Source organism: Pangasianodon hypophthalmus, chromosome 18 (assembly GCF_027358585.1).
Source record: "Pangasianodon hypophthalmus isolate fPanHyp1 chromosome 18, fPanHyp1.pri, whole genome shotgun sequence".
Taxonomy (NCBI): domain Eukaryota; kingdom Metazoa; phylum Chordata; class Actinopteri; order Siluriformes; family Pangasiidae; genus Pangasianodon; species Pangasianodon hypophthalmus.
In genome coordinates, this window is record NC_069727.1 from 2961965 (window position 1) to 2984686 (window position 22722).

The 22722-nt window shown below is 39.7% G+C and overlaps 2 protein-coding genes across 2 annotated transcripts in view; one reads left to right on the top strand and one right to left on the bottom strand.

Moving 5' to 3' along the window:
• Positions 1-3246: 3246 nt before the first annotated feature.
• Positions 3247-18382, bottom strand: strap (serine/threonine kinase receptor associated protein). Its single transcript, XM_026923007.3, has 10 exons — positions 18175-18382; positions 17731-17857; positions 15821-15956; positions 13962-14043; positions 11251-11323; positions 10715-10814; positions 10444-10581; positions 8530-8666; positions 6045-6194; positions 3247-3983 (listed from the first exon to the last, which is right to left on the bottom strand). The coding sequence occupies exons 2-10, from the start codon at positions 17840-17842 to the stop codon at positions 3922-3924; spliced, it is 990 nt and encodes a 329-aa protein (XP_026778808.1). The 5' UTR covers positions 17843-17857; positions 18175-18382; the 3' UTR covers positions 3247-3921.
• Positions 18383-20677: 2295 nt separating this feature from the next.
• etnk1 (ethanolamine kinase 1) overlaps positions 20678-22722 on the top strand; it is a 32875-nt gene continuing 30830 nt past the window's right edge. Inside the window, exon 1 of the mRNA XM_026923006.3 lies at positions 20678-20977. Within this exon, the coding sequence (XP_026778807.1) occupies positions 20831-20977 (147 nt within the window). The 5' untranslated portion in view covers positions 20678-20830. The remainder of the gene's footprint in view (positions 20978-22722) is intronic.

Genomic DNA, 22722 nt, shown 5'->3' on the forward strand with positions numbered 1-22722 from the left:
ACAGATAAACAAACAAATAAATTAAATGAATCTATCATACGACTAATATTTAAGAACAATAATTAAGCAAATTATTCTCCAAATTTCATCAAAAGTTATAACAAAATCTTGATTTAATAGATTAGTATAATTTATGCAAAAATAATATTAATAAATATAAAATAACAAATAAAAAATAAGTCAGTTTAATAAGTAAGTAAAACTTTTCAGCAGCTGTCACCCAAATATAATAGACTGGGTTCTATGTGAAGAAGTGTATTAAACAAACAAACAAACAAACAAATAAATAAAGTAAATGAACACTCCAAGTTATAACAAACTTTTGATTCAGTGAATTAGTATAATTTATGCAAAAACTGAATAACAAACAAATAAATAGCGGTTGTGTGTGACAAATCATTCACTCACTCACTCAATCACTCACTCAATCACTCACTCACTCATTCACTCACTCACTCACTCAATCATTCACTCACTCAATCACTCACTCATTAAGTCATTCACTCACTCACTCATTCACTCACTCATTAAGTCATTCACTCACTCACTCATTCACTCACTCACTCATTCATTAAGTCATTCACTCATTCATTAAGTCATTCACTCACTCACTCATTCTCTCACTCACTCATTCACTCACTCATTCATTAAGTCATTCACTCACTCACTCACTCACTCACTCATTCACTCACTCACTCATTAAGTCATTCAGTCATTCACTCACTCACTCATTCACTCACTCATTCATTAAGTCATTCACTCACTCATTCACTCACTCACTCATTAAGTCATTCAGTCATTCACTCACTCACTCATTCACTCACTCACTCATTCACTCACTCATTCATTAAGTCATTCACTCACTCACTCACTCATTCACTCACTCATTCAATCACTCACTCACTCACTCACTCAATCATGCAATCACTCATTCAATCACTCATTCACTCACTCACTCAATAAATCACTCATTCACACTCAATCTTTCTTTCTTTCTTAGTAAATAGTTAATAAATAAATAAATAAATAAATAAATAAGTGTATTCATTTTTTGAGAGAACCCTACCTTGTACCAAATTATTGGCACCCCTGATAACATGGGTTTAAAACGAGTGTCACAATTATTGGCACCCTTTCATTTAGTACTTTGTGCCAACATCACTCAGAAGTCTTCAGCTGCAAAGCTTGATGAAATTAATTTTCTTATAATAAATTTACTTCAATTAAAGGTTATAATTCCTCTCATATTTATTTTCAGTGTGAGTTTAAGCTAATTAACTTAAAAACATCTTTCCCGAGGGCGCAGGTGTAACTTTTGTTCTGAAAAGATGAGGCACTAGTGTCTAACACACCTGATCAATGCTACACTGTGTCTTAGTAGAAGGAACTCGAAAGAAAACCAAAAGCTTGATCTTAAATTAGACATTATAACGACAGAAATGCAACGGAGCTTCACTTAATATTTATATTTCTTAATATGATAGCTGCAGGTTTCTATAAATAAATTCATGATTTGATAATAATGTGATCATATTGTGGTGTTTGCAGTAATGGAAGCTGATCATGACGAGATATTTTATTACAGATCCCGTCCTGAGAAATGAAAATAAACGCAAGTCTTCATCAGTGGATGTTCATGAACGTCCACTGAAACACTTCCAGTCTTTTTGAATTTCTTAATAAGTTTTGCAACAGTGTGGTTTGTGATGTGCTCGCCATGTTTCCTGTTAGAGTCCTTCGCGAACTTGCGACAGCTTCCTGATCCAGCCATGAGAATAAGCTCAATGCGTTCTTCTTTTGTCAAAGGCATTCTTAAAGGATTTCTGGAAAAAATATATATGATATAAACTAAGTGTGAAAAATTTTGAAAGACATTTTGCTAAAAAGTGTTAATTTCCCCTCTGTATGGAGACTTCTGGGACACCCTGTAGCTCTGGAGCTGGCTGTACACATTTATTGGTTGTTATATCAGGTAAAGCTACTGTATACTGTATAAATGCACTATAATTTCCTGTCGCTCAGTGGAGCAGATATTATTTGGATTCGGAGACACTAACATGGCCATGAGGCGTCAGATGTCACTGCTGTGTTGAAAGCAATCTAATAAAGTGTTCCTGTGCTGGTTCCTCACCACGGTGTGTATCGTGGACGTCTTGTGTTTATTCCCCTGACGGTGATACATCATTCTACTCACGCTAGAACAGCGCAATATTTAACGCAGTTCCTGCTGAACTTCTTAACCGTGTGGAGAAACAGCCTCTATGTTGGGGAAGATGGCAGTGAGTTTTCAGCGTGAAGGTTTCTGAGACTCGCGTCACACTTAACAGAAGATAAAACGGATTTTCAAAATCCTCATTCTGGAAAAACCGCCTCACAAATACTATTATTACATTAACAATAATTCACCGTAATGTCATGTATGGTTTTCATGGACTGACCTTTTTTTGTGAGAAAGAACACTCTTTACACTCGTTTTTAGATGGATCCAATTAATCCTTTTCTTCTGTTCCTATTTCTCAAAGTACTCGCTTCTTCTTCGTATGCCTTAAATGGTTTATTATATTCATTTACTCGTGTTCTAGCGTTTAAATTAAATACCGTGCTTATTACGACGTGTAAAACGAGCTCCAGGTAGCGATGAGGCTGATATCTGCTGGTCCTAAAAATGAATACATGAACACACTGATACGTTATCGTTTCTATAGTAACAGCTCATTCACAGTACCCGACTCTGGACGCTCCGTGTAAACAGATTTTAAAAAATCGTTTTCTTCAAGTAAGGAGATGTTTATTTCACATTTTTGGAAGGAGTCTCCACTGCTAGAGCTACAGCTGTAACTAAGTTTACAGAACAGAGGAGTTTACGCTTTGCGGTTTCTCGTTAACATGACAATCTTCAAGAGAGAGAGAGGGGAAAAAAAAAGAAAAGAGACTAGGATTGTGAGGAAAGACTGTTTATAGCTGCTATAATGTAACTGAGAATGAACTTGTTTCAAAACGTAACTATAAACAGATTAAAAAAAAAAAGCATGTGACGTCGTTTGATGAATAAAAATTGTAACTGCTGTGGTGTAAGAGGAATAAAACGCATCAGGACGTCCTGCGATATTAAAACCATTAACTTTTATCACGGGAACTCCTTCCTCACACCGCTGCGCCGCTGATTATTTTCCTCTCACGGCACAACACAGGGTGCTTTATGTCTTTACTAAGGAATGAAAGGAAGTGTGCTAACGAACTTCTAAATGGTATCTCATTAACGTTTTATTGACCACACATTACAGCTCGCATGTTGCAAAGAAAAACCATAGTCAAGAACTTAAGTCACTTTTTTTTTTAAGTCAGTTTTACTTGTTACTTTTCAAAAAACACCCCAAAATTGACGTCCTCAACGGGTGATTATAATACACCAAGACACCACATGTGACGTAACGCCTCAGGATCACCGTCACTGAGATCAATAAACTGAATAGAAACACTGTGTATCCCTTTTTTCTTTTTGTTTGTTTAAAAGCACAAATTTTACATATTCTGGGAAAAAAAAAACAATAACAAAACAAAAAAAAAAACGATACAATAATGAAAGTGAAGTAACTGATCGCAGCGCGGTGGAGGAGCCGGATGGTGTTGAACAGCATCAGAGAGCGAGCAGGCAGCTGGGAGTCGGAACGCGAGCACTCCCATCTCTACTACTGCCTCCTGGTGCGTGGTCTGGGTCGTGTAGCGTGACGCGCTGCTGGATTTCCCCGCACTCCCCCGTGTTAAGCTCAGCTCCGCGGGCCGTTTGTTGTTTCTCGATTATGTATTTTTTACTAGATGATGGAGATTGAGGTGGCACAGCACTCTGCAGGGGATCTGATCTGGACCGGTCCTGGACCTCTCCTCTCTTCTGCTCGCCGCTCGCTCGTCCCGGTCCACGCCTCAGGCCTTGATCTCAGCCGGAGGGCAGTACAGAGCGTCCGAGTTCTCCGAAGACAGCTCCTCTGTCGAACAAGTGATACGATATTAAAGATTTTAGCTTCAAGCTGAACGATATGACCAAAAATATCGTATCACGATATCCAGGCATTTCTACGATACACAATACGCATCAGGATACATCAGTTTGCTAACAAAACGGCCAGAAAATACACTGTTGCATTTAAAAATAACTTAGAAAATTTAGTAAAAAAATTTGTAAATAATAAAAACAATTTTAAAAATTAAGCATGAAATTTCAGCTACTTCCAGTTAGCTCGTGATTATTTAAAAAAAAAAAAAAGATAAAATATCACAATATCTACGATGTATTATAGCTCGACCTGTACTGTGATAAATTCTCTCTCGACTATAAATTCTATCTCTTTTTGAGATATTGTTAATATCGTGATATCTTTATTCTTTAATTAATTTTTTTAAAATTCAGCTTTTAGGCTTTTCAACTTCATAACTGCTAACATCATTTATTTCAGGTAAATCTGTATCAGCAATTTCCACTGTTGTTCTTCCCAAATCGTTAAGATCCTGTTTTAATTGCATTTTAGCTAAACGATCTCGATAGGTCTAACCTGTGTGTAATTTAAAAAAATAAATAATTACAAACTGGCTAAAAGCAGGTAATGTGATGTTAAAATTTCTTTTACTTAATCTGTAAAATTGCTTAATTTTTTTAACAGATTTTTTTCCTTTTCAGTGTTAACTACTTATTGCATTTTTTTTAAAATAAGTAAAATGTATATATTTTAAATATTAAAGACCATAACTGAATTGAATTAATGAATATATTATTAACAATAAATGAACGTATCAGTATTTATACCAATATTTTTAAACACTACTGTATCTGTATACCGTGATGCGTATCGTGTAGCGTAGAAACGCTTTCAGGAATCGTGATATGATATTTTTGTCATATCGACCCACCCCTAGATTGGACTACTTAACAAACGAACAAACAAACAAACAAACAAACAAACATATGTAACAATACTACTTATGTAACAATGTGTGTAGTATGAAGATTAGATTTGAATCATTTCTGGTTGTACTTGGGGGGGAAAAAAATCTTCCAGGAACATGTCGATTTGTTAAAAGGTGAACGTTGTAGACTGATGGAATAATTCGTGTCTCCTGATCAGGGAGGGACTGAATCCGGAGTCTATCCCAGAACCACCGGGAGTGATGTGGGAATACACTCTGGATGACGAGCCAGTCCACCGCACACACTGATTCACACACAGAGGGGCAATTTAGCGTCACCACTGAAATGTTTCTGGGAGGCGGGAGGAAACCGGAGGAATCCCATACAGACAGTGGGAATGGGTTTTAAACTCAAAAAGTTCTATATAAAAAAATACATACATATATATATATATATATATAGAGAGAGAGAGAGAGCCTTTCTCGGTGACCAGAGTTGAAAAAGAAGTACTTCTCAAAGTTAAGAGGCTTTCGAACGTATTAATCTCTCAGCTTTGCACGTATTCCATCACTGAAGTTTTTATACTGATAATTAAAATACACTGATCTAAAAAACTCCCTTTATGAGACTGATATGACAGCAGGGCTCTTTCTGGATTAAAAAAGCTGTAAATCTAGAGACTCCAGACCACCAGGAGGCACCATGAATTTAACAGTAGATACTGAAAGAAAAGAGAAAAGGTTAACGTATCAGAGAGTCACAGGGAGCGGCCTTGTGCTGCGAAAAGGACAGTCTGTGAGCTGCGATGAAGCGGTGATCAGGAAGCGTTCGTTGTTTGTATTTGTGGAGGAAAAACAAAAAAAGGAAGAAAAAGCAGAAGAGCAGGAAGGTACCCATAACACCGGTAAGAAGTTAATACTAATTATTAGGATTGTTCTGCTTTCCTAGTTTCGCTTGCTGATGTAACTGAAATGGAAAATGTTTGCGGTTGGCTAGCTAGCTAGCTAGCTAGCATGCAGCGTAGCAGTGTTATGCTAGCACGTTACGTCATTTCTGAGGTACTGTATGGAGATATTTCGGGGCGTCGTGAAAGTGAAAGTGAAAGGGATTAATACGGTTCAGGTGACGTGTGATGAGGACTCACCGGGCAGCACGCACTTCCACAGTCCGTACGTTTTCCCTACGGCAGTCTGCCACAGGCGCAGCGTCCCGTCCTCAGAGCCGCTGGCGTACAGCTCTCCGTCAGGACTGAAGCGCACACAGTGCACAGGCCCGAAGTGACCCTTATACGACTCTGTGAGAGAGGAAGAACAAATCTTCAGTGCTCGACTGACCAACACAGTGGATCTGTAGCTGAATTTTCAGTATAGTGCGTGAACGCTATAAACCTAAAGAAGAAAGAGCGGCTATGTGGTGCAGAAAGCTGCGATTCTAATGGAAATGTAAAGTTTTTTTCAAAGTAAAAGTGATTACACTTTAACTTCACGCGCTGTTTCATTCCGTGTTGATTTGCATATGCAAATCCAGCAACAATGAAGTCACAAGGCTCAAAATAACATAACGTGTCACTATGGCAGGAGTTTTCAAACTTTTTTAGCCGCCGACTCCGTTTGAAGGACACAAAGATTATAACTGATCTTAACCACACAATCTAAATCCAAAAACACACGCATCACACACGACATTTATTTGTTTATTTCTGCATTGTTAGATGATCTGCATTCAGTGTGTGTAATGAGAGGACTGGGGTTGTGCGTCACATTGCAAACGCTGCGTTCGTGGCGTCTTGTAAGCTCTAATGTGCAAGCTGTAATGGCGTCGTTTCTCACCTCGGGATGTTCGACGTGCGAAGTGGAAAAGGAAACATGGACGCCTCTACGTCAGAGTAAGCGTTACGCTCATAAAAATACTTTAACTGCACTTTTACAGTTACAGGCCTGAGTGTCTACTGGTTCTGTTCTACTGTAGTGAACTTTAAACAGAATTTGGGACTTAAATTGAAGTTCAGAAACGACAGAGGACAATAGCGAGTAGCTTAGCAACAAGCTAGCCAGCGGACAATAGCATGTAGCTTAGCAACAAGCTAGCTGGCTAACGTTAGCAATAACTCTAATGTTGATGATCATGTTCTCAAAGCAGTGATCATTACAGTCAGTGTTATAGATTTAACTCAGTGCTGTGTCTGTATATGAACTGATCTAAAGCCAGTACTGCTATAAACTCATTTAAAAGTAGAGAAGGGGAACTTTATATATTTTTATAACTTTATTAACATATATTTATTTTACACGTTAGCTTTTTCATCGCAACTACCTCAGCCCGATGCTGCACAGCACTGTACCGCACGTACAACCGCACATATCTGCACTTTATTCCACATTCAGTCCAGGCTTTGTTTTTCTGCCATCTAGCTTTTATAGCCTTTATATTATATTTTTATAAATATATTTTTATAAATAGTTGTTTTTTACAATGCAAGTAAATTGGAAAATCACTGGACAATCGTAAAAAAAAGCATTTCTCTGCACGTTGTGTGTGTGACCACTAGAATTAGAATTTGAACTTTACGCTGTTTGCGGCGTGAGCGGCCATGTTGATTTGACGTCGCTCTGTGAACGGGGGAGGGATGGCTAGTTGAGGAGGAGACGAGCTGAAATTTCAGGGGTGTTTTCGGTGGTTTTTAATCGGCTGTAGGCGGGGAATTACTCGCCTCGAATGCAGCGTGATCCGGTTGTAAGTGGACGGCGCTAGGTAGAGGTGTGAACGTGGTCTGATGTTTCTCCTTGTGATCCGATCACTTAAACCACATTCGGAAATGATTGATTTTTATTTTTCCACTAATTCTTCCCATCTGGTGTTTTATTATTTATTTATTATTATTTTGCTGTTGTTGTTTGTTTGCTTGCTTAATAATTGTTGTGTTTGCTGTTGTGTCTTTCGCTGCCTTGTTGGCCAGGTCACTCTTGTTAAAGAGATTTTATTTCGATGAGTTTTTATTCTGGTTAAATAACGGTTACTTACTTACTTACTAACGTTTGTAGTGTGAATGCGGGAGTGTCTGGAGGCGAGCAACTAAGGATCGTCTAATCAACCGCGTCTAATCGTTGCCCTAGCGCAGACGTGTCTGATTTGTCCTTTTTTTTTTTTTTTAAAGCACTGTCTATTATCACTATTATTACTTTCACAAATTTTGGATTTTTAGTCGATTTTTACTCGACGCCCGAGCAGCGCTGCTGGAGTTTAGATTATTAGATTATTGTGTTTTATCTACCTGAAAAACATGAACGTGCCATTTAAATATTTACATGTGTGTGAGCGTGTGAGCGCGAGCGTGGGAGTGTGTGAGTGTGAGACTCAGACCACTCGTTTGATTATCACGACAGCGTATTGGATGCGGCACTTCTGTGGTCTGATGTGGTATTGAATAAAGAGGAATTTTAAACTGTAGTTGTAATTATCGTTTTTAAACCTCAGGGCTACTCTGTAAACACCGGCTGGTGATAAACATCTCCTGCGACCCTCGAGGCTGAGAGCCTCTGCACTACGGTCATGTGAATATGCTACTAAAAGTTAACTGGCTCTCATTAGAGGGTTTTTTTTTTGGACAGGATGTTCCTGTAAGTTCCTACCCATTTCCTCCTTGGTGGTGTAGTCGTATTTGTAGAGCTTGAAGTCGTCTCCTCCTGCGACAAAGAAGTCTTTGTCAGGATGGAGGGAGGCGGAGTGAATGGAGGCCGGAGCGTCCACGGTCTTGATCAGGTCCAGGCTACAGACACAACGGACATCGTGAATGATCAGTTATAGGACAAATTATATATTTATATAAAAACATCCGCCATATTTAAAACTCATGCACACTCTGGAATATCATTAGAGGGAGAAAAAAAAAAATCACTTCTCTCTCCCTCTCTCGCTTTTTCCACGTAACATGCTACACATCATCACACGTGGCCTCCCATTAACTACAGATGCTCACTACATTACATGCAACGACTTCCTTACAGCACAGCGCTGTTTAATTCTGCATTCTGATTGGTCGGGAGGATTCAGTTTCTACAGTAGTAGAGCTGCTGCGAATCTCAGGTTTATAGATTATAAAACTTGCTCGTTTTAAGACGTTATCGTTTCTATAGTAATGGCTCATTCACAGGGACTTGTACGGCAGACGCTCCGCTAATAATAAACAGATATAAAGAACATAGGATCGTTGTTGTGGTGAGGAGATGTTTTTCCAACATTTATGGAAGGAGTCTCCAGTGTCAGAGGTCAGGTTTTCTTCAGGACAGAGGAGTTTACTTATTTTTTGTGGGTTCTCGGTAACATGACAAGCTGCGTTTTTTTATTGACTTTATTGACTTTAAGAGAGAGAATAAATAGAGGCTGATGAGGGAAAGATGGTTTCTAGCTGCTGTAACGTAAGTGAGAACAGGAACTAACTTGTATCACGGATGTTCCACAGCAATAAATGAAAACAAACAGATAAACGTTATTTAAACTGACAAGAATTTGCCAGAAAATTATACATGTTTATACAGACCTTTTTTTGTAGATCAAGACATCACGCATAATGGTTTAGGAATTTTTTTTTTTAGTATTAATTATTATTTTTTTTTTTTTAGAGTAAGAGTACAATAATAAAAGTACTTAGATCTTAGGTGAAGAGGACCAGGTCATTGTTGATTTTCTACGCGGTGTGTGCGAGAAAAGGAGCCACGATTTCACCGACAAGTGGCATTTGAAATGAGATTTTCTCAAATCTGTGCAAATCAGGTACAGCGCTGCAAAGCGACAAATCCAAACGAACGAATCCTCGGACTGATCTTATGGTGCGTGTGGTCCGACGTTTCTTCAGTTCCCCGCTCACGACTTTAGCTCCTACCTGCAGTCAGTTCCCATTAACTGTTTATCACACAAAACTGGAGGAAAAACTGCTAACCGTGGTTTCAGCTTATCCCGTCTACAGAGGTGTTATGGAGAAAAATAAAGCTTGGAAGGAAGTAGCACAGAGATCACTGGTGCCTCTGGTGAGAATATGTAGCTAATACACACCCAGAAGAGATGAACTACACGTGAGACGACTGACTCGTCACCCGCTAATGCGAACATTTTTTTGAAAATGTAAATATTATACAGATTCTGAGTAGGTTTTTAAAGAATGAAAGTTGAAAAGGAGTTTTAAAGAGTGAAATTCATCATCTTATGTTTTAAAAAGAAGCATATGATCATACTAATATGCTGATTTTAAACTATAGATAATCATATTATTTTTACGATACGGATCTCACCGCTTAAACCCTGTTCACATGGAATATTGCTTTAAGACCGCTCACGTGCAATGGCACAAGGGAAGCGTTACGCGCACACACACACACAAACACACACACACACACACACACACACACACGCACACTACATCAGTCACTCGCACTCCAACACCTGTTGTCTTTCATGCAAACTCGTGTTTGACAAGTAGCATGCGCTTTACAGGTCATCTGCCTTTGCGACCGCCGCATTTGGCTATTCGGAGCGAGCGAGTCATTTACGTTTGAGCTTTGTAGAAGGCGATGGTCCTTCCGTAGGTGATGACGAGGATCTCGCCGTCGGGGACGTACTCCATGCTGCCCACGGACGCCTCGAACGACAGCGTCTTCACCACCTCTCCCGTGTTTCTGTCCCAGAGACTGAACGAGACACAAGAGCAAATATTGACTCTCGGGGCGAGGAGGAGGCGTCACCCCTTTATTGACTTTGAGTCATAAGACTCAAACACTGCACTGTAAATATATACACTGTGTAGAGATGAAGGGACGTTACCGTATGGTTTTATCCTCCGCCGCAGAGAGGATCTGCTGGTCGCTGTTACACCACAGCGCTTTCTTAATGGCTGCAGTGTGGCCCGAGATCTCTCGCGGCTCTACGGGGGAAGCAAACGGTTTTGTTCACGACACACAAGGCTTGTTCATGTTTACACAAATATAATCGAGGTATTGACAATATCGTTTAGGATCTCTCTCTCTCACTCACTCACTCACTCTCTCACTCTCTCACTCACTCACTCTCTCACTCACTCACACTCTCTCTCTCTCACACTCTCACTCACTCACTCACTCACTCACTCACACTCTCTCTCTCTCACACTCTCTCTCTCTCACACTCTCTCTCTCTCACACTCTCTCTCTCTCACACTCTCTCTCACTCACTCACTCACTCACTCACTCACTCACACTCTCTCTCTCTCACTCACTCACTCACTCACTCACTCACTCACACTCTCTCTCTCATTCTCTCTCTCACTCACTCATTCTCTCTCTCTCTCTCTCTCAGAAAGCTGATTGGTTATTTTTCCGTACCTGCTTCCGGCTTGCTGAGGTCATAAATACGCAGCACTTTATCATTTCCTCCGGTCAAAAGGCAGTTACTGTCCTGTTCATATGCACACAAAAATAAAAACACGCAAAGGTTGACAACGTTAAGTAATGAAATAAAACACTCCGTGTCGCGCCGTTATAGTTAAATACAGGAAAATATTCAACAACTGGGCCACGTGACGAAGCGTAAAAGTTACCGCATTCGCAAGTGTTTTATTCCTTTTACACCAAATCAATATGCCAAAGATTATAATTTTTATCTCATCATTAACATTATCTGTAAATTGGTAGATCTGGCACCTCGTTGTAGCTCTATTAAATTATTTCCGCTCAAAGTGTTCATCCATTTTTCTCCCACGGTTGAAAAAACAAACAAATAAACAAACAAAACAAACCAGAAAGTGTTGTTTTGGAGTATTAGCTAGACTGTAATAAATCTAGCTAGCTGATGTTAGCTATACAATTGTCTAATGTTTACTACACTCACTGTCCACTTTATTAGGAACATCTGCACATTCATGCAGGTATCTAATCAGCCAATCATGTGGCAGCAGCTCAATGCATAAAATCATGCAGATGCAGGTCAAGAGCTTCAGTTAATGTTCACATCAAACATCCGAATGAAGAAAAAGTGTGATCTCTGTGACTTTGACTGTGGTATTGATGTTGGTGTCAATTGGGCTGGTTTGAGTTTTTCCAGAAACTGCTGATCTCCTGAGCTTTTCACACACGACAGTCTCTAGAGTTTACAGTGAATGGTGCGAAAAACAAAAACACTGAGTGAGCAACAGTTCTGTAGAGTTGATAAGAGAGGGTCAGGGGAAAATGGCGTTTAGTAACTCATATAATCACTCTTTACAACCGTGCTGAGCCAATCATGTGGATTTGTGGCTTTACTAATTTGCATAAAGTTTAGAAAAATCTGAACTCGCACGTTACTTTGTTGCTGAAGTCGTGGCGTATGTAGGAAATAAACGTTCGCTTGTTGCTTTGTTGCTCGCTCGTGTGAACACAGGATAATGTGTGATGGAGGAAAGGGGGCGGAGCTTCCTGTGGATCAGTTCGTGGCGGCGAGATCAATCGTTCCAGATTCATACGTCGACACGTCGCTCTGGGATAACGCATACTAGCGTACTCCGATGTTAATTCCATCAGCTCCTACGCAAAATGCGCTAAGACTGGCAGGTCTGATACAAACTTTTCAATAAATTTTTTGGTTTTGTCTCTATCTGATCCCTCGCTCACACCCCACTCGCTGAAGATCTCTGCTGTAGAGTGTCCTATTTATTATTTCAGGATTTAAAGACGCACGTTTTGGTGAATCCTTTATCCAAGTGCTGGATATCGTAATAAATTACGTCACAAAACAATTCTCTGAGATTGTGTGGTATCATTTTATAAATTTATTTTTCTGGAAGCAGTGAATGCTGCGTTGGGTTTAAATGTTTGTTAAAAATTTTTTTATTTCTTTCCTCTTTGTTTCGGTGTTATTTTTGTAAACAGTAAAGAAAGTATCAGTAAAGTTGTGATACTCTACTGTAATACGATATTTTGATAGCCCTAGCGCAGTCTATTACCCAGAAACCCTTGCGGTTTCCAGCCAGGACCAATCATACTAGGGGATATCGTTGTCAGCAGATTCTAATGCGTTTGATTACTTAACTCCACATACGGTATAATCTCCACCTACGCCAGCGCTCCCTCGTGCTTTACAAGCACATCTGCCTCCACCAAGTTAAGCCCCGCCCACAGCAGCAGGGTTTGACTGACAGGGTTACCTCGGCGACGGGGAAAATGCAAAGCAGTGTTTTTTTGCTCGAGCGTGAGGATGAGAAAGTGCAGCGTAATACATTATCTCAGTAGAAGGATCATTATTATTAATATTTTTTTAAATGTGGCAGCTCCAGAGAGAACACGCACAGCCTCGTACGTCGCCGTGCAAAAAATAAACAGATGCAAATAGACGTTTTGCAACGTAATTTGAATGCCTTCGTGTAAGCACGCTCATAAGGGAAACTTTTAGAGATTATAGATCGTTCGTATGAGTCATGAGAAAGTGAGTTTCATCCGACATCTAAAAAAAAAAAAAAAGAAAAGAAAAGAAAAGAAAAAAAGAAAAAGAAAAAACGACACCTGGCCAGGTGTGACACAGGTGCACACTCGGTCACCAGAATGTTGACTCACAGGTAGAGAGAGCTCATGTTTCTGTAATTTCTTGCTTTTTGAAATGAACATATTTACAGTGATGCGAATCTAAAGAGAATTCTGGATTGTGATTGGTCAGAATCAGAAGGTGTTGATTAATTTCCTGTAACAGAAGCTCAGACAGTAGTGCAGCTTTATATTCATTACATTCAAGCGCTCCTTCTAATACGTTATCGTACTGCTGTGGTGTAAGAGGAATAAAACACTTCAGGACATGCTTACATCATTACAGGAAATTAATCGTTAAATCCTTGATTCATGATCGCACCACGCCATCGTTGATTATTTTACCATAACGGCACTACACACATGGTGTTTCACTTTGCGATGCATATTCCACGGCACAAAAACAAACAAACAAAACAAAACAAAAACAAATCAAGGCAACACCCATGTACAGGTTCTTCCTAAAATAGAGAACCACAAGGTGCAGGAGCGGTTGTTTCCTCCTGTTGAAATCAGACGTGTGCGCGCTGAAGTGTTCTCACCTGCGTGAAGTTAACAGATTTGACAATGTGCTTGTGCGCCAGGGTGAGGACCTCGTCTCCCGTGACTGCGTCCCACACCTTTCTGCAACATAAAACAAACTTCCTTTAATGCTAAATTAAAAGTGAAATGCTCCTTTAAATTCAAAACATTCCTTATTTATCAAACTGATACGAACGGATTTAGTCGTAAATCGTTCGTACGAGCGTTTAGTATTTGTGAAAATCCTATAAATTCGTTCCTATAAATCCTATAAAGAAACGTTCGTATCCTACTCGAGCTCCTTAGCGTGTGTAAATTTATCCGTAAGAACACTAACTGACGTAAACCTCGACTTGATCGACTTCACATCATATAATCTGCATTTATTACTGCACTTTTATATCTGGAATATACTGTGGAGTTTAAATTGCTTATTTTTATTTAAGTTTTCAGCGTTCAGCAGATGCTTTTATCCACAGTGACTTATAGAGGAGCTTATAGCTAGTTCACTAGTTCTGCAGGGAGTAAAAGCACTGACTTTTTTTTTGGAAAACCAGGCTTTCAATATTATTAGCATTAATTAAAGATTATTTAAAAAATAATAATAAATTAAATTAAGACAAATAAAACTAATCATTCAGTTATGATAAAAGAAATGGAGGCGTTTAAATGGAGGACTGGACGAGAAACGTCTAATAATAATAATAAGATTTAGTGCTCGCTTATTATTATTATTTTATTATATATATATATATATATATATATATATATATATATATATATATATATATATATATATATATATATATATATTATGAAATATTTTTATTGGTATAGAAGTGAGTCAAAATAACTTCCAAATACTGTGTTTCAGCCTTTACCCTGATTGTTCATTTCATGTCCCAGCTCTCTGTGCTCTTGACCTTTTATGGAGTTTTGTGGGCGTCACTACATGCAAATGAGCTGTGTCAGAAACGCACTTTGCGCTTTACAATTTTGAAGAAAATCAGCGTTTCCACTGAAACGTTTGTAAATCCAGCAGTTTGGTTTTGGCTTACGTGAAAACATCTACACGCAACTTTACTAAAAGATACTGATGTCTAAACAACGAGACTCTGGCTCTCAGGTGGGTTTTTTTCCATCGTATTTCATCAGAACGTTTACAGAACGCGATTATTCATGACTGAATCTGTAGCAGACTCGGATCTTGACCTAACAGGTGATAAACAAACTCGAGTGTTTAAAACCCGATTCAGACAAACTGATCGATTTGTTAAACAAATGCAACATCCAGCGCAACAGGAGTTCTGCAGTGAGTGTGAGGTAAAATAACCCGAATGGAGGAGATTTTGTTTGAAGAAGCGCACCAATAAACTTATCCTCATGAGATTAAACTTCCTTTATCGAGTCCTAAATTACCCACAATGCTGTTCTGCTCATAGCGGTGCAGTGGGATTAAGAACTCGCTTCATCTCTAACTAAAGACAGCGATGCGGCGGAGCTTTAGCGCTTCAGTCTGTTCGGCTATCTCACACTCTGCTCATAATGATCAGCTTCTACAGCTTCAACTTTAATTCTAACATCGCCGTTATCGCGTAGATCTCTAACTAACGGGACAAATATATGCGTCGTATAGCTGCATTGCATTCTGGGACGTTTCCACGACTTCTGTGCTGATTTCTGATTAAGCTGATCGCTAGGAAAATGGTGAGAGACGTCAAGAAAATGTTTGAGACTATTTAAATTTTTTCTTCTATTAAACTGTAATTGTAACTGCGCTAGATTTAACAACATCCTCCAGAATCAGAAACACCTCAGAAATATTTCAATAAATAAAAAAAATGCATTTAATGTTGTAGAGTGTGGAGTGTTTCCTTACGCAGAGAAATCGGCAGCCGCGGTAGCTGCCTTCGTGGCTTCTTTATTTAAAGTGGCGCCCCAAACAGCACCTTTGTGACCCAAGAACGTCCCGATCCAGTCCCCTGTGTCTCCCTGGCGCAACATTGGTTTACCATCTGCCCATGAGGAAGGAAAACAGAGGAGGTTACGTCATACTAAAAACACCGTCACAGCATGCAGTCATCAATGTGCTGTTGCGATTTGCATAAATCTGCATAAATTTGCATACAGGTGTCACGGTGCTAAGCAGGTCGCCTAAAATAACAACAACTTGATAAATACTGACAGCGTGAAGATGGTTTTAGCCTCGTCACGCTCCACGAGATCGCAATAAAATCGAACTCTATAGCAAACTGCGTGACAACGTTTGTTCTTCATGAAGATCCTTTAACTATAAATCTACGATAAAAGGTAACGACTGCGCTCTCACGTCATCAATCAGTGCGGAAAATGGTTTCGCATAAAAAAAAATTAAAAAAAAAAAAAACACACAAATGTTATTAATGTAATAGTTTTTTTTTTTCATGTCCATTAACGAGGTTTTTTTTTTTTACGTTTCTCCATCACCGCTACCGTATTTCGTAGCTATATGGCGAGTTTGCCGTCCTCCTATTGGTGGATTTTAGACGAACGCCGTAGACTCAGTCACGCATTAGTTCGGATTTTAACCAGGAATTCATCACACTGAAAAAAACCAAGATGGTCGTCAGCCATCATATTTTCACGACAGAACTAAATTCAGCCAAAGAATTCTGTAACGATGTGCGATTTTTGTGTTTGACAGAAGAAAACATCTGTCTAAGACCGAAGAGATTCTTCTTTCTTAGCGTTTCCTTTCATTTTTCAGATTCTTAAACTTCTGATAGTCAAACCGTGACATCGCAATAAAATCTCGTCCGAACTTTCTAACAGACTGCGTGATAACGCGCATTATCCATGAAGATCCTCTGACGGTAGACCTACGATTCAATTACGTTCTTGCGTGTTTACGTCATCGTCTTGCGTAAAAACACAAATGAGCAAGTTTCTGCATCATTGCGCCGGTATTTCGTAGCTGGCTTTGAGTTTGCCGTCCTCCTATCGGTAGATTTTAGATGAGTGTCGCAATCGTAATCGTAGTCGTAGCAGCTCTCCGGTTGAGATTTTAACCAGAAATTCCTCACACGGACTGAACGAAGATGTTCGCTCGCCATCTTGGGTCGTCATGGCAACAACATGACGACCCGTTATGTCTCGGAAGTCCACCGATTTCGACGCACGACAAGAATTCTTTTACGATTTTTGTGTTCGACAAGAAAGTCACGTCTCAAAACCATCTTCCTACCAACGAAGAGGTTCTTCTTGCTTAAGCGTTTGCTTTCATTTTTCAGCTCGAGCTTGTGTTTTTAAACGTTCGTTACTGCGAAACCGTGATATTTTTTGTCTCACTGTACGAGATCTCGATAAAAATCTCTGTCACAGAGACTGCGCAATAACACGTGATCCTATCGGTGGGTTTTAGACGACCGTCATTGTCGTAGTCGAGTTCTCAGGTTGAGATTTTAACAAGAAATTCCTCACACCGACTGAACGAAGATGTTCGTCGGCCATCTTAGGTCGTGATGGCAACAACATGACGACTCGTTACGTGTCCGAATCCCTTCGATTTCGACTCTTGTGACTCTTGTTTCTTGTGTTGGACGAAAGATTTCCTATGAAGTCACATCTCAGAAAACATGAAGAGGTTCTTCTGAAGAGTTTCCTTTCATTTTTTTCCAGCTCAGGTTTGTGTTTTTAAAGAGAGTGATACTGTGATGTGAAAAGTTTGATGTTGTTGTTTTTTTCCCAGACTAGGTGATGATACAGTGACCATCTGACATTAATAAAGAAGAAGAGCTCATTCAGACCCACCTTTACAAGCACTGATGAGAAAATAGCCATAAGGAGTGATTCCACTGAAGGCCAGATCCACAACAGGCCTGGTGTGACCGGAGCATGTGAGAGGAGTCTGCCTCATAGCCATTTCTCCAGAGTAAACCTTGGGGATAAACCGGAAATGAAGGGAAAAAGAAGAAAATGAGGTTAGAAAGCTACAGAGAGAGAGAGAGAGAGAGAGAGAGAGAGACTGGGCCTGATGAGGATGCGTCTGGTCAGGACATTAGGAGCAAATTATTATTTTAAACAAGTCAAAAATATCCAAAACATTCACAAGGGCATCTGTGCTTTTGTGAATTTTGTAAAATAATCACAAAAATCCTCGCTAAGCTAGATAATAACACGTTAAGCTAATATTAGCTTAACATCCAGGCTAGTAACACAACGAGGCACCTAGCATTAGCATTAGCATTAGAGCACCTGTCCACGCAGACAGCAACGTAAACAACACGACAACGGTTTCTCCAGGCAGGACAGAGCACTAAAGGTGGATTTCCTGACGCGGAGAGCTTAACGAAGAGCCGCGCACCCAGTGCAAAGTGCTGTGCCACCGGCTGCAGCTACACCGGAACAGCGCTGCCCACTGTTTCACACGGGGAAAATCGCTAATGCTAATGCTAACGCTAATACTCATACAGTCGCTAGAGGGCGCCATGGACTAATTTGCATATTCATTGGAGCGTCAAGCTCATTTGCATATAACGAATTTTTTTTTTCTGAAGGTTTTTTTTTCCCTAATAGGCATTGTAACTTTTTTCTTATAGGAAAATAAATCTCTGGTTACTGCACCACAACGTAACTATTTACGTATAAAATTCTTACAAAAAAAAAAGAACAACTAGGACGTGTTTGGGTGGGTGGGACAAACAATTCTGATCAGTGATTGGTCATCGGTAACAATGGTCATCAGTGATTGGTCGTTTCGAAAATGAATGATCAGTGATTGGTTGTTGGGGTTACACTCTAGTGGTGAGTCGAGTGAAGCTGGTCTCTCAGCTTGAATAACCATAATGTCTGCTCAAAATGGCGCCAAATTTGTGTCTAGTCTCTTTTTTTCTTAAATAAAGTCACTAAATCAGTCTAAAAACTCGCCAAATGTAGCGACAAAGTCAGTAAGAAGCCTCGAGCCGAGCCACCAACCGGTTGCTAAGAGAAATTATGGGCTGGATTCCAAACCGCCGCGTATTTCCTGTACAAGTGCACTTACGTGACGTAACGGGTTCTGCACCCTACCTAGTGCACTCCGTGAATAACAGGGAGTTATTCGGGACGGAGCCACGGAATGGTTCATAAAATGATGTCCGAGTTGAAACAAAACACTGGAATAACAGTGCCGGTTTTTCAGATCCTCTTTAATGTGTAAAAATAATATTTTTTTTATGTATTTATAATCATTTATATTCAGGGTGTCATGTCTAAATGACGAGTTTAAAAAATACTGTATTTATTTAGAAGATTAAATCATTAAAGTAGAACATCTTACAACATTCACAAGAATAAACACGTAATAAATTTAGTATTTGTTTATTGTTGTGAATGTTGTAAGATGTTATACTTTAATGGTACATAAACATAACTACATAACAACAACAAAAAAGGTTCTGAATCTCTTATTCTGAAAAATGCAAAGAGAAGAATACTTTCCAAAACTAATGATCATACAATAAAGTCTGTCCATAAACAAGTAGGACACACATTACATTTATTCATTCTTTCTATTCGGACATTTTACATTTTGATCCTCATATAAAAATATCAATACCGTCTGCTTGTTGTTGTTTTTTTTAATGAAACAGAATCTGAGAAATAAAATACTGTAGGGTGTGATATTTGATGAAGTACAGAATAGGAACTACTGCCCCTTTGTTTCACACACACACACACACACACACACATAGAGGGAGAGAGAGAGAGAGAACAGTAATTATTCATTCATTCATCATCAGTAAGCACTTTATCCCGGTCAGGGTTGAGGATGGATGTGGAGTCTGTCCCGGGAATACTGCGAGCATAAGCGGGAATACACACCTGGAACAGGACACAAACACAGTACAGTCTTTAGGCCTATCTGCAAAATCTCACTTGCAAATTTCTGCTTTTCCTTCACACAAAAGCCTTCTGAGAGTATCAGTATCGAGAGTCTAGTCTTGTGTCGCTTGGTATTGTATCGACAAGTAGATCAGTGAGAGATATTAACCATGAGGAATAAGTGCTTTGCCTTGTCCTGAACTTTTTAAAATTCCTTATTAAACATCTTCATCATTGTTGTGCACACCAACAATATCCAAGCAGCATACTTTAGCAAGGAGAGAAAGAAGAAAAACATTCCAATACAAATAATAAATATATATAGTATCAAATATAATAAACTATAATAAAAATAAATTGAGCTTCAGGGGAGTTAATAAAGGTATATCACAAGTAATTGAGAGTCTTAAGGCACTCCTCTTTTTCGTTTTTTTAAAAGAATTAAAGGAAAATTTTCAAGTGCTTTTTTTAAATGCCACAAAGCTTTCAGCAACTTTAACAAATCTACATTTGTGCATGTAAAATTTACCCACAATCATACTATTATATTACACAAACATCCAACCCCTTTATATTGTATAACAATAACCTTCCAGACTTCACAAAGTGGTACTGAAGAACCAGGTAACTCATGCACCACTCATGCACTGTGTCCCAGAAGAGCTTAACAACATCACAAGTGTAGAAAAGATGTTCGATATCTTTCTTTCTTTTTTTGGACAGAATGTACATACATGCCCATACTATGCAAATGCAACCTTACTGTGAAAAATTCAGCTTTGCCCAGAACTGATGCAAAAGCGGATGAGTCACAGAGGTCCCAGCATGCACTGCGCGCTCTTCCTCCAGAGGGGCGGGAGGAGAGGAGAGGAGAAGGCGTAGCCGAGCTGCATTAACACTTAACCCGCTTTAAATTCCGCTCCTCAGGGCGACGCAGCGCATTCACGGAACCTGCTGCAGCAGCGCTTCAACCGACCTTAACTCTTTCTTTCTTGACTTTGCAAGTGTCGAGGGTTTCCTTTGTTTCTTCCCCACGCATTTCTAACCCATGGCGAACTACATCCACGTCCCTGACGGTGCGCCTGTCGTGCCCAAGCTGGACGTGACGGTGGACGAGCAGGACTACAGACCCGGAGCGCTGCAGCTCATCAAGGCGCTCAGACCTCACTGGAAACCGACTGAGGTCAAAATGAAGGTAACAGTCTCCCTGTGCAGGTTCTCTCACACCTTATGCACGCCTTATGTCGTGTTTATAACGCGTAATAACAGGCGAAATAAATGCCCGATTGGCCGCCGAGCGCGCAGGCTGGAAGTGTCCAGGCGCAGCTGCGTCACCGCGCGCGACACGCAGCCATCCGGGATTTCCGCCTTTCAGGATATTTCAGGATATTTCAGGATAGTGTGTATCTCCTGCTGTAGGAGGCTCAGGGACGCAGTTGGAGTGGTGATTGGAGGGATGAGTGTGGGTGGGGGAGCGCCAGAGGGCGGTTAGTCTTCCTTCACGTGTCACCAGAAGAAAAAAAAATCATCTTTCTAAATTCCGACATTTCATTCAAAAGGTATTTCTCCACTTTATAAACTGTTAATCCCTCTCAAATACACGTCTAAATGATCTGCACACGTGACCCTTCATCACACACACGCAGTTGAAGCTGGATGATGGGGATTTCCCTGAGAGGATTATATATTCAGTGTTGCGGCTGCGTCCGACTTCCGCGAAAAAACAAATAAAGCAGTAAAAACAAAACGCCACACTTCAAGACAAGAGCCTACACCTGAGCAGGTTCAGTTTTAGAACAGCAGGTGCTGAGATACTGCTGATAACGCCTTCAGAAATGGAAATGTTTTATGCAATAGGCGTAAATGTGCATCCTCAGGCCTAACAGAACCATAAATCTAGTCTTTCAGTGGTGGACCCACTCTCAAAAGAGAAGCTTTTACAGGAAAGATTGTTGTCTAGAGCTAAACTGTCTAAACTGCTGATCAGAAGGTTGTGAGTTTGAATCCCTGCACCGCCGAGCTGCCACTGCTGGACCACGGAGCAAGAACCGTAACCTTCAGGCTCAGCTCAACGCGTTAAAGCATCTGTCACATGAATACATATAAATAATAAATAAATACCAGTTTAGTTTTAAGAAAACACTTTGCACAGGTATGAATTTGTTTTGTCATTTTTCACTGTAAAATGTAACGTAAATTTAACAACCTACATTCTGCAAAATTCCTCGGTCATGGTTATCTGTGATTAGTCATTGGGAATAAAGGTGATCTGTAATTTGGTCATTGGGAATAATGGTGTTCTATGATTGGTCATTAGGAATAAAGGTGATCTTTAATTTGGTCTTTGGGAATAAAGGTGATCTATGATTGGTCATTAGGAATAAAGGTGATCTGTAATTTGGTCTTTGGGAATAAAGGTGATCTGTAATTTGGTCATTGGGAATAAAGGTGATTTGTAATTTGGTCAATGGGAGTAATGGTGATCTGTAATTTGGTCATTGGGAGTAATAGTGATCTCTAAGTGGTGATTGGGAGTAATGGTGATTTGTAATTTGGTCATTGGGAGTAATGGTGATCTGTAATTTGGTCATTGGGAGTAATGGTGATCTGTATTTTGGTCATTGGGAGTAATGGTGATTTGTAGTTTGGTCATTGGGAGTAATGGTGATTTGTAGTTTGGTCATTGGGAGTAATGGTGATCTGTAATTTGGTCATTGGGAGTAATGGTGATCTGTAATTTGGTCATTGGGAGTAATGGTGATTTGTAATTTGGTCATTGGGAGTAATGGTGATCTGTAGTTTGGTCATTGGGAATAAAGGTGATTTGTAATTTGGTCATTGGGAGTAATGGTGATTTGTAATTTGGTCATTGGGAGTAATGGTGATTTGTAATTTGGTCATTGGGAGTAATGGTGATCTGTAGTTTGGTCATTGGGAGTA

Bases quoted from the DNA above. Each gene is read 5' to 3' on its own strand.
- strap (XM_026923007.3), bottom strand. From the start codon at position 17,842: ATGGCTATGAGGCAGACTCCTCTCACATGCTCCGGTCACACCAGGCCT. The intron at 10,815-11,250 runs GTACGGAAAAAT...CTTCCCCCGTAG, and splicing joins CCTCAGCAAGCCGGAAGCAG to AGCCGCGAGAGATCTCGGGC. The intron at 6,195-8,529 runs GTAGGAACTTAC...CCTCTCTCACAG, and splicing joins CACCACCAAGGAGGAAATGG to AGTCGTATAAGGGTCACTTC.